The 11,831-nt window shown below is 41.9% G+C and overlaps 1 protein-coding gene and 1 non-coding gene across 3 annotated transcripts; both read right to left on the bottom strand.

Annotated features, from left to right (window-relative positions):
- Positions 1–1,094: 1,094 nt before the first annotated feature.
- On the bottom strand, positions 1,095–10,854 carry RBMX (RNA binding motif protein X-linked). 2 transcript variants are annotated; one of them, XM_016188816.2, is made up of 11 exons: positions 10,688–10,854; positions 9,347–9,474; positions 9,052–9,158; positions 8,085–8,256; positions 6,603–6,755; positions 6,182–6,296; positions 5,953–6,078; positions 5,780–5,862; positions 3,890–5,122; positions 2,947–3,032; positions 1,095–2,311 (listed from the first exon to the last, which is right to left on the bottom strand). In XM_016188816.2, exons 2-9 carry the CDS (start codon positions 9,453–9,455, stop codon positions 4,812–4,814), a joined length of 1,176 nt encoding a protein of 391 aa, XP_016044302.1. In that variant the 5' UTR covers positions 9,456–9,474; positions 10,688–10,854; the 3' UTR covers positions 1,095–2,311; positions 2,947–3,032; positions 3,890–4,811. The 2 variants fall into 2 exon arrangements, with proteins under 2 accessions (XP_016044302.1, XP_060038617.1); XM_060182634.1 differs by lacking the exon at positions 3,890–5,122 and having other exon boundaries at positions 10,688–10,852.
- LOC132536057 (small nucleolar RNA SNORD61) lies at positions 9,236–9,301 on the bottom strand. The gene has a single exon (XR_009547740.1). It is a non-coding gene; the product is annotated as a small nucleolar RNA SNORD61 (small nucleolar RNA).
- Positions 10,855–11,831: the final 977 nt, after the last annotated feature.

Here is an 11,831-nt window from a genome sequence, read left to right as displayed (position 1 = left end):
TTGACTGGCTAGAACAAATACCCTCTTGAGGTGGCAGAGTACCCCCAGTTCAGTGTATTTACCAGGCACACAGATCCAGGTTCATACCCTGGGTCCCCACCTCAAAGGTGTCTGTCCCTATCCCCCCTTCCATCTCAATTTGCCTCTACCCAACATTTCAACCAAAAAAGTCTGATGGCACAATGGACAGTGGGTCAAGTGTTGGGACTTCCAAGCATGAGGTTCCAGTTCAACCCCCCACAGCACATGTAAAGCTGTTTTTTTCCTCTATTCCACTCAGTAAGGCCTTTAAAAAAAAAGGCAGTAGATAACATAATGGTTATCAGACACTCTCATGCCTGAGGCTCAAAAAGTCCCAGGTTCAAACCCCCACTCTAAGCCAGAGCTGAGCAGTGCTGTTTTTTTTTTTTAAAAAAACCCACCTCCACAGGTGCTAGTCACTTTACATTTAAGGACCCATAAATGCAGGATGCTACATGATGACTAAGTCTAAAATAAGCTGTATTTTAAATGGGAAACTGGGGAATGTTATGCATGTACAAACTATTGTATTTACTGTTGAATGTAAAACATTAATTCCCCAATAAATAAATTTAAAAAAGAAAAAAAAGTAAGCTGTATTTTTACAGGCAGAAACCTTAAGTAAACATTCATCCAATCTTTCACCTTCAGCTAGTTCACCGTTCAGTGTTGCCTCTGCACTGCTTCTAGTGTCAGTGGTTTCCTTAGCTTGAACCCTTTGGAAAGGCCGAGGTGACCCACTGCACTCCTACTAGTTTATGACTTTGACTTCCATAACCTCAAAAGGACAATTATCCTTTTCATCTGGTGGCTAGACAACAATTGGAGAAGTGCCTATGCAGCAGCACAATCCTGTGCTGCTGGTTTAACAACATAGCAAAAGCACTGCGGCAGTCTTGGCATTTTAGCTTCTCTGTAGTGACTGCTTCCTTTTTATTTCAAGCGAAGGATTAAATAAAATCATCTAACTACTCTGTCTAATTGAAACCCACACTACTCCTGATTTGGGATACAGTCGCAGATCATGAAGACTTAAAGAATTCTTAAAAAAAAAAAACGCAGCACCACAAAAAAAATGTGTAGTATCTTTTATTAAGTTCCAAATACAAAACATTCCAAAAAAAAGTGACATTACCTAAATTCTATAATCAACTACTAGTTAAACAAAGTAGACTTTTTCTCCTAGTTTTCTTTTACAACCATTATAAAGCCAGAAGAATCAAAACCAATCATTTTTCCAACGCAAGCAGAAGTCTGCTGGGACAGTAAGCTTAATGTTTAAATAAACCTCTAGAAATGTACTATTTGTGTTTACTGTGAGTAGTAGTACTTGTATGTTCCATACTCAGGTACACCTAATAATCTCAAGAGTCAAAAGGTTTTTCCTCAGAAGTAGGTAGTCAAGCAATTTAGGATTGAGGATGAGTCAACTATTTAAATGTGCTCGATAGATAGCCTCATGACCTGTGAAGGAATGGAAGCTTGTCAAATTCGAGCAAGCCATTTTCTCATCTCCCACAAATACTAGTTATTTAATAAGCTAAGTACTGATAGTTCTGCTCTATGAAAGTGATTCTCAGAAGCTGAGTTCTTCTAACCCAACTATAAAAATGTTTCCTTTGAGAAAATTAGCTTTAATACTTACTACTGGCTCTAGTCACCAGTGACATATTACAAAACTGTTTCTTGATTTGTTCCCAGGATGGGAGGCGGAAGGTGAAGCAGGTTCAAAAACAGCTTTAAAAAAGTAATTAAAAGCCAACCGGCCCAAAAAAACCTAACTCCATCTTTTTTAAAGTGTGCTTTTGGGTCACTTTTAGTAACATTTCCTATTTTACTTGCCAGGTGTTATACTCTTCCCTGGAAGTTTTATTTTAGAAGTAAATTCCATTTCTGGATCAGAACAAAAAAGCTTCATTATAGGACAAAGTTACCACACCACTTAAGCCTCTCGTTTTTCTAATTTAACACTGTCAGTGCTAAGTTCTAACTATAGATGTTCCTATGACTTTAACAAAGCTTTAAAATAAATCAATACAGAAAGAACCACAAGAACTTCCTTCCTGACTACCTCCACCTACCAATGTTTTTCTTTTAATTGCTCCCCTTTCTCCATCTGGTACTTAAGTAACTACCACTCTCTAGTGCCAACCAACAGATGCCTTCCTGAGATCCATAGGAACCTTTTTAAAGGCAGAGATTATTGCCTGCACCAAACCAATTCTGATGAGTGCTGCGTATGCAACTGTTGTGCCTTATCGACAATCAGCATTCTTCTGCTTCAACAACTCTGGAAAATGAAAAGCATGTGGTAAAGTCACAAAGATAGAATTCTACTAAAAATGGGTACTTTCTAGCACATCAAGGATTTAGCTTCAACTCTCACCAGTAAATGGCATTAAAAGTCCGGTCAGCACCTTCCGACAGACAGCATTAAACCATCACTTAAACGCTACAAGCTAAAACCAGGAGGCTAGGTTGCAGCTGTGTCTATTCTCCCTGCAGTGCCATTTGAATGACTAAGCAAACAGTCACTAAGAAAAGCTTCCCCTTTCACAAAATGCTGGCTGGCTCAAACTTGTGACTGAAGCTTCATCAGGTCCCAAAAACACTATACAGCTTTAATTAACTTAACATCTGCCTACTAAGGAAAGTATTACAGTATCAGCAAGATTTAAATATTAAAAAAAGTGCATGTGGCCCCGGAGGTGGTGCAGTGGCTAAGGCACTAGACTCTCAAGCATGAGTTCGATCCCCGGCAGCACATCTGATGGCTGGTTCTTGCCTATCTTTCTCATAAATTCTTTAAAAAAATTTTTTAAAAAGGCCAGCTAAACCGCTAATGACTTGCGTATATTCCCTATTCTCCCTTTATAAAAGCCACTTCACTGCTCAAGTATTTAAACCTGGTTTTGAAAGACTTACCTTAGCATTTGAGTTCTCTTGCAGCCAGCTTTATCTACTGTGAATAAATCAGCACTCCATCACCAAAAATGACCAAAATCCTCAACCTGGAAAAGTTAAATAGGTAATTAGTTATCCTTCTTAAGGAAATTCTTCAAAGCTGTACCTAATAAACTGCCCCTTTTGGGGTGGGGTGGGGTGGGGTGAGGTAGGCAAGGTCAGATTTGCAGCTTAAGGTTAATTCATGGTCTATTAAGTCTCTTAAGTGGTGGAAGATTCACTGGCTTGGGATGGACTGGAATGGCTTAAATGGTTAAGTCGCATGGCTTATGGATTCTTTGTTCCAATGGTGCACTGCCACGTTAAATCCATAAATTGACAAAAATTGAAGGAATAAGTGTGGACTGTAAGGATTTTTAGTTGGAGGTCTTCCAGTTTACTATATTCAAGAGCATCTTTTCCAACTTCATGGCTGGACCTGGGTCATTGCTGCCTCAGGTTTTGTTTTTTTAAAGACCACTTGCATTAGATTTTCTCCATACAGTGTAGAACTAAAAACAAGTCAGGCATCCAACTAAAGGTCAAGTTTGCAATAGCTTAAAGGGGGCATAGAGGGGACCCCAAACATAAGCCATTTCCTAGATTGGCTAAAAGACTAGTTTTGAGAAGAAAAAAAATGGAGCATGTTTAAAGTTCTTCATTAAAAAAAACTTTTAAAAAATTCCCCCTCCCAGAGCCCCAGATTGCTATTGGGCAACTGCTGTATTGTTAAGGAAGTGCCATACATGCTTTAAAAAAAATCCAAGTGCTGCATTTGGAGAACTTCTAATATGGTATTGAACACTTTGCTTTTTCCAAAAGTTTTTTTTTAATCTAGAAAGCATTTCCACTGACATGAGGTACAGTATGTGTTCACTGTACTGCAATTTTGACTTAGACGGAAAAACTAGTTTGTTTTGCTTACCATCTTTGCTGTTTCACAGGCATTTGATGCTTTAAATCTGATGTGGAATGCTGATTGATTCACTTTTTAGAAGTCATAAGCCTTTGAGAAGTTGGAGATAACTTCATTGCTTATCTATTTTCTCCTTTGCAATCAAGCTGTTCCTTAAAAGTGAGACACTACAGAGTTGCAAAAATTTGAAACAGTAAGAGCAAGCATCGTTTGCAGCTTCATGGTTGGTTTTGGCCAAACTTTTTATTTAGTATTCTGTAGTTGCTTAACACACACTTAAATGGTCTTATTGGGGGAGGGGAGAGGGGAGGTCCTTGCAGATTCCCAAGGAAATGTCAGAAAGGCAAAATATGGCCAGCATTATCCATCTGCTTGGGGGAAGGGTGTTCACTGGGTGTGTATAGCACTGTCCTTACATATGCCATTTGACTAAGTTCTTTTTATACTGAGAATATTGTGATTTCAGTTTGAAGACATTCTGAAATCCTATGAGTAGCATAACCCGACCACCCTTAATAGCTAGGCTGGATTGAATAGGAAATGGTATTCATCTCTCCATTTTAGATGGCTAGATGTTTGTGGAATATCTTAGAACTGTCTGCCTTATAACTGGGAAAACTCAAGATAGGAAGTGGCCTTTAGGGACACTTAAACTTGGAAAATTACACCACTAATACACAAGTCAAGTCTGAACACACTAAACATTTGCTTGTTGAAAAGCAATGTCATAAAATCAAAGAAGGTTAAACATGTCTTAACTTTTTCCCTCACAAGAACATAAAAATTATGGAAGGGAACTTAACAGGAAATTTTTTTTTAAAGTAACACAATTTTTTTTTCTTTTAGTAGTCCTTGGGTAGTTATGACAGAAGTTTCCAACTTTGTTTCTTTGAACAGGAATTTTGGTCCAAAGTTTTGCTTTGCTTTTTTTTTAGTATCTGCTTCTGCCTCCCCCTCTATCAGATCGGCTTCCTCCACGGCCACCACCTCTTGGTGCTCCGCGGCTTGAACTGCTGTAGGAATCGCGTGGTGGAGGGTACCCCCTTTCCATTGAAGGGGGAAGCCCTCTTTCTTGTCTGCCAACCCGATCACGACCACTTGAGTAGAGATCACTTCGGCTGCTTGAGTAACTGTCTCGACTTCCACCATAGCCGTCTCGTGAGCTGCTGTAATCATCATAGCGACTGCTTCCACCATAAGATGGCGGGGGCCCTCGTGTAGGTGGAGCACTACGTGAGTTACCTGCAGGGTCAATGGTCAGGTAATATGGCAACACTATAAATTGTATATATACAACATTTAAATCTGAATTTACATATTTTTGTATTAAACGTTTACTTTCTCAACTGGGAGGTTTTAAACTGCCATTGCTGGCCATTAACAGGGACTTGCTCATCTGCTGAGATATGGAAATGGATGGGTTTTAATCTTTGTTTGAAAAGACTGAAGACGATGTGTATTTCAAGAGGGTATTCCAGCTTGTTATTTTATAGTAGACACTCAGCCACTTTCCATTGATAAGTTGCAATTTTTCAACTGTAGACTTTGCTTCACATTGCAATGGTAAACATTTGACCTTGTTAATAAAACTCTTAAATTGTGTTTTTCACTGTTGGGGGAAAACACATAAGGCTGCCAATTTAAGCAAGCAAAATCCCCTCCAAAAGCAAGCAAACAGCCTCACAAAATTAAAAAAGGAAAAAGAAAAAAAAAAACTTGGAAAAGGAAAAAATAAAAGCCCCTCAACAAAGCTAGGAAATGCCCAGCTGATAAAAAATTGACCCTTTAAAAGCAAGCAAAGGTCCCCTTTAAGAGCAAGCACCACACAGCCTAATAACTGGCTCATGAACCTAGAAGACTCAAGCTGTTGATAATCAAGACATCCAACCATGATCTTACCATAACTCTCATATGAATCTCTGTAGGAGCCTCCACTTGGATGATCTGAATAGTCACGATCACGACCATAGCCATCTCTATCACTAGTAAATGAAAAGAAAAATAGTTAAGTCCCCAGGAAATTACTCCCACCAGCTATTTTCACACTACGGCATTAAACATCACTCACTCACCTATAGCCTCTTGATGGATAATCATCACGTGAGCTGGAATGACCATAATCCCGGTAAGTATAGTCTCTTGGTGGTGGTGCATAATCTCGTGTGTCTCGGGAACTTGGGTAATCTCGGCTTGAGTAGCTACGAAGAAAAGAAAAGAATTTAATAAAGTCAGGGAGCTCTTCCTCACAATATCATTTTCCTGTATTGCCAGGAAGGAAAAAAGGTACTAAAATTTTGTTACCTGTCTTTAGTGGAATATCCATCATCTCTTGGGGACAAGTAAACATCTCTTCGTGAAGGCAGGGGTTCCCTTCGAGGTGGGCCTCCATAACTGTCTCTTCCACGGGATACAGGAGCTTAAGGAGAGAAAAACAGCAGGTAAGAAATGGGAATTGGGGGTGGGAGGGTAGAGCATAATGGTTATGCAAAGAGACTCATGCCTAGGGCTTAAAGTCCCAGGTTCAATCCATCGCACCATTATGCAGAGCTTAACTGTGCTGATTTAAAAAAAATATGCAACTATGTGGAAAATCATTCAAAGATATGACTTAAGTCAAATTCTCTGCAGTGCTCACAAACTAGAAGTACATAACTGTAAATTCACCTATGTCAATTTTAAAGTTGCTGTTTAGAAGTTATATAGTTATAAATAAAACATTTACCTCTTCCTCCCATTCCACTACTGCTTCGAACTGGTCCTGAGGGAGCAGATCTTTTGGGGGGAGGACCACCACTTCGTGGTGGTGGACCTCTTTTCACTGGAAGTGGTCCCCTGGAAGAGCTCATGTTAAAATTCATAGAATAGTCTCCATCATCTACATAATAGAAAAAAAAAAGATCTTTCAGCAATGATTAAAATAAAGTTATAGGGTGGGGAGATAATGTTTAGACTTTCATGCCTGGAGCTCTGCAAAGTCCCACATGCACAAATCCCCCACAGCACTATATGCCAGAGCTGAGAACTGCTGATTTAAAAACATTACAAAGCTAGCAACAAGGGCCAGGCGGGGTAGGTAGCATAATTGTTCTGTAAAGAGACTTTCATTCCCAAGGCTCCAAAGTCCCAAGGTTCAATCCCCCAGACGACCATAAACCAGAGCTGAGCAGTGCTCTGGTTAAAAAAAGGGAGGGGGGCGGGACAGATGGTGGTTGAGTGCACGTTACAGTGCACAAGGACCCAGGTTCAAGCTCCCAGTCCCCACCTGCAGGGAGAAAGCTTCACAGATGAAGCAGGGCTGCAGGTGTCTGTCTTTCTCCCTATCTCCCCCTTTCCTCTTGATTTCTGGCTGTCTCTAGCCAATAAATAAAAGTAAAAAAAAAAAAAAAAAAGGAAAAGGGCCAGGCAGTGGCACGCCTGGTTTAAGCACACACACTAACAGTTAAGCAAGGAGGGCAGCATGTGTCTCTTCCCTCTTATCTCCATATCCTAATGTGTCTCTACCCTTTTTTTTTTAAATTTAAAAAAAGGGTATCAACAAGGCAGGGGAGACAGCATAATGGTTATGCAGAGATTCGTGCCTGCGGCTCCAGGCTCCAAAGTTCCAGCACAACCAGTTGAGCAGCTTTCTCTGTTCTGGTTAAAAAAATAAAAAATGAACATTCTTTGATCAAGATTATCTGCTGGGATGGGGAATCCTATGGTTTTCACTTATACTATCACCTAGATATGGCAGACCGAACGAAATACAAAACTGTAAGCATAGAATGTTCAAATTCAACAGCTAGGATCATTAAACTAGAACTTCATCAAGGGTTGGGGAAAAAGTTTTTAATGCACTGTTGTGCTACATGCACAATCCTAACTGTGGCTAACTCGATTAAGAAAGCTTTGGTGCTGGGTTTACCCCTTATGGCTCATTTATTAGAGGAGAAATAATGCCATTACTGAGGCACATACAATACCAAGAATTTAACTCAGGACCTCCAAGCTTGAGAATGCAGTGTTTATCCCCTTGTGCTACCTTTCCTAGCCACAGGTACCACTGATTTCTTTCCCTGACTTATGCTTATCTGCAAAAAAAATGTCAGCTCAGAGCTGTGAAGTCATGCATATCTGACCAAAATGCAGGGGGGAAAAAAATCCCAATGGAAATGTTATTTTGGTTTGTCATTTGTAATTTGCACTTCAAGGCCCAAGTCATTACCCATGTGCCCTCCACGAGAGGGTGGTCCCCTGGTTCCTCCACTTCCTCCTCTTCCGCCCCTAAGACCTCTGGGAGGGCCTCTGCTTCTTGGAGGTGGAGGTGGGCCACGTCGTCCACTCTCAAATGATGGCTTTGTAGCTTGTTCTACCTTGATGGCTTTCCCATCCAAAGACTGAAAAATAGTCATCAAAACAGTCAGTTACATTGCCATTTATTATTTGTAAGATTGAAAGAAACCACAGTATTGATCAACTCTTGATTTATGGTCCTGCTGAGGATTAGACCTGGGAGCTCAGCCTCAGGGATTAAAGCCCTTTTTTGCATAAATCATTTGCCATCTTCCCTACTCATATCACCACTATTATAAAATACTTTGGAAATTTAGGGTTTTGCTCAACAATTAGCCTAAGAAATCTAAGAAAACTGTTAACAATTTTCCATTTACCCACCCTTTTAAATTGGGTACTGAACTCAGGTCCTTTTGTACTATAATAGGTGGCCTATACCAGATGCACCACTGCTTGGCCCCCAAGAAATATATTTTAAAAGATACAAATGGGGTGGAGGGTAGATAACATAATGGTTATGCAAACAGACTCTCATGCCTGAGGCTGCAAAGTCCCAGGTTCAACACCCCACACCACCATAAGCCAGTGCTGAACAGTGCTCTGGTTTAAAAAAAGAAAACTGGTGTCAAAATTCATGGTGAGGTGGCAAAATCTAGCTCAAGGCTTGCTAGTTATCAAATTATTAAAATTAAAGGTCATGGTGTCAATAGGTCAATTTCTGAAGTGAGTAGTTGTTGCTGAATAAAGTCTTTATTAGTCATTATAATTGTCATCTTAGGCTATATACTGCTTCAAAACCGTACAATGTGACTATGAACCCTGGAAACATATAAGATTCAAGTTTCCTGAGCAGACGTACTAGGAACAGGAACCGTGTTATCAAAGTTAGTCTAATTTACCTTTCCATTCATGTCTCTTGCTGCATCTTTTGCATCTGCTGGACTTTCAAAGGTAACAAAAGCAAATCCTCTTGATTTGTTGGTTTCACGGTCTTTCATCAAGAGTACTAAAAAGTTTTAAGAAACAGGAAAAGATTACTGTACTTCAAATTAACAAAACAAAACAAAAACCTCCAGAAAAGGCAAGCTCAGAACTTCTTAGAGGACAACAATCATATCAGATGATCAATGCAATTAAATTCATCACAGCTTACTTTAAAATTTTATTTTAAGCCTAATTGTCAAGGTAACTCACCTTCTACTATCCGCCCATATTTGCCAAACACTGCTTCAAGGGCTTTCTCGTTTGTTTCGGTATTAAGCCCACCGATGAAGAGCTTTCCTGGGCGATCTGCTTCAACCATTTTCCCCCCAGGTGTAAGCCTGTTCAAAAAAGTACAATTATCTTTTTTTTTACAATTATCTTCTTGATAAGATGCTTTCTTTGTGGGAGCTTTTCATATTTAAGTAAATATAAATAATGTACACAAAATATCAAAAGGGAAAACTGTTCTAAGCCGCCACAAGAAAACCAATTTCAATCACTTATAGCAATAGCGACATTCACATTTAGCTGGGTTATTTATTTACATTAAAGCGATTCAAAGAACTTCCCTATCCCCTTATATTACACACCTTTGCATTTTTAATACTCAACGTTGGCAGGCCAACTGAACTTAAATCTTTCCTTTGCTGCCTTGAAAAGTGCAAATAACCCAATGATTTATAAAGAAAACTATCGACTCACAGATGGTCGATAGGAGTGCCTAGCACGCAGTAATTGTTACTATTTCATGCGCTTTCCCATCGTAATCTTAAGGCTCAGGTGCTGCACGTAGCTCGCAACCTTAAGCATGCCGGTTACAAACGAAATTCCGAAAAACAGAATCCACTGGCATCCTAGAAAATACATGGAATTTTTGCGCCAATCTTTGTCTGCCCTCCTCCCCTACGGCCTGCGCCCCACCAAAACGTGCCAATATCCCTCATTAATAACGGGAACCTGGGAGCGCGCGCTGGAAACCCGACAGACTACAGGGCTGCAGTAGAGCCCAATTAAAACCCGTCATTCCAGCAACCGCGTGGAAAAAACAAAATGGCGACACTTGGATGGAGCCCAGAACCAGACACAAGTATGGGAAGCTAACTTTTCCCGTCGGCGGCGGTGGAGGGAAACGCCGATGGCTACCTCCTCCGCGGCCACCGCGACACGGACACCAGGACGCGACGTCAAAACGCACAAGCCCAGGCGCGCGCCGCCGGCGCCGTCTCCCTGCGGCGAGCGGGAGGCGCGTGCTCACCACTGCCCGCCCCCGCCCGGACCCCCACCGCCAACCCCCGCCGCCAACCCCCTAGCCCCGCGGGCGACCCGCAAACTTTCCGCGGACGCGGAGCACGGGGCGACCCCCACCCCGACCCCCACCCCCACCCCCACCCCGGAGGCCGTCTTTTTCTCACGCGGGGATCTAAATAGGTCGACACCTTTGGGCTCTTAAAATGGCGCCCGCCCGCCACCTCAGCTCTCCAGGGAGCTAACTCCAAGTGCTAAGGTGACTTGAGTGTTGGAACCACTGGGCTCGCGAAAGGGGAGACTTACTGAAGCAGGGGGAACGACGGCCTCAAGCTCCTACGAGGCCGCCCACAGGGGCTTCTCGCAGGTCTGCACGCGGCTGAGGCAGGAGGTTGCGAACACAGGAAGGGGAAGCCACCAGCACTGCTGCGCAACGAGGGCGAACAAAGGAGACAGCAAACTTTATACTGCCCGGGAACGAGGCTGAAGAACCCGGATGGAGACGGAGCTCAGAATTTCAAACGCAAAGGGCGGGGGAAGTGGTTCCCAGTCTTCCCATTGGCTCTGATCGCTGTCACTCCCGTGGCCCCGCCCCTTTCCCGAGCCTGCGCCTTTGATCGCAGAGGTTCTAACCGTTTTCCCAGCCCCCACCGCGCCTACGAACCCGCCTTTTTTTTTTTTTTTTTTTTTTTTTTTTACCCTTTACAGCCAAAATGGTGCACCGGCTGTATCGAATAAAGAAGTGAAATTGCCTGAACGTGCTGGAAGAGCCGCCCACAGGGCCGTACCCTACGCCCAATAGCTTACTTAGTGAATTCTCCAAGCCAGGGGAGGAGGGAATCGGGGAGGTGGGATGGGAAATACTTTGCCAATTTTGCAGATATAGAAAACAAAAGAAGTGGCGGTAGTAAAACGCATTTTCCAAGACTGTCTTTAACAAGAATATTTAATGAAATGAGGAGTTGGGGGGAGGATCGTTGAGGAACTGACTCGCGAGAGCGCACAAAATAGTTTCACATAGAACAATTGGCTGAACGTCCGCTAAATGGCAAGACGCTGGACTTTCTTTGGCCGTCAGTTTGCAGCCCAGAACAGGTGAGAGTCAGTGATCATAGGACAGGACATCTCAGGGAAGGCTGCCAGATGTAGCACATAAAATTACAAGTCGCTCAATTGGGTTTGAATTTCAGATAACAGGTATTTCCAGTGTAAGGTAGCAATGTCACTGACAAAACAAACTTTTTCGTTTTTCTTAAATTAATAGGTGACTGGGCAGTCAGTATTTTATCTGCTAAACCAACGGGCGTTACAGAAAAAGAATTTTTGGTGCAGGGCATGCTTGAAGTATGCAATTTTCTTTCAATCTCTTTAAAACAGCACAATAGTTCCGCAAAACTACTTCAGTGCCTGAGGCTATGGCTTGCCAGGTTCAATTCACAACACACACACA

Source organism: Erinaceus europaeus, chromosome X (assembly GCF_950295315.1).
Source record: "Erinaceus europaeus chromosome X, mEriEur2.1, whole genome shotgun sequence".
Taxonomy (NCBI): Eukaryota; Metazoa; Chordata; class Mammalia; order Eulipotyphla; family Erinaceidae; genus Erinaceus; species Erinaceus europaeus.
Note: the sequence above shows the minus strand (reverse complement) of the source record. Positions and strands in the feature narration are given on the sequence as shown.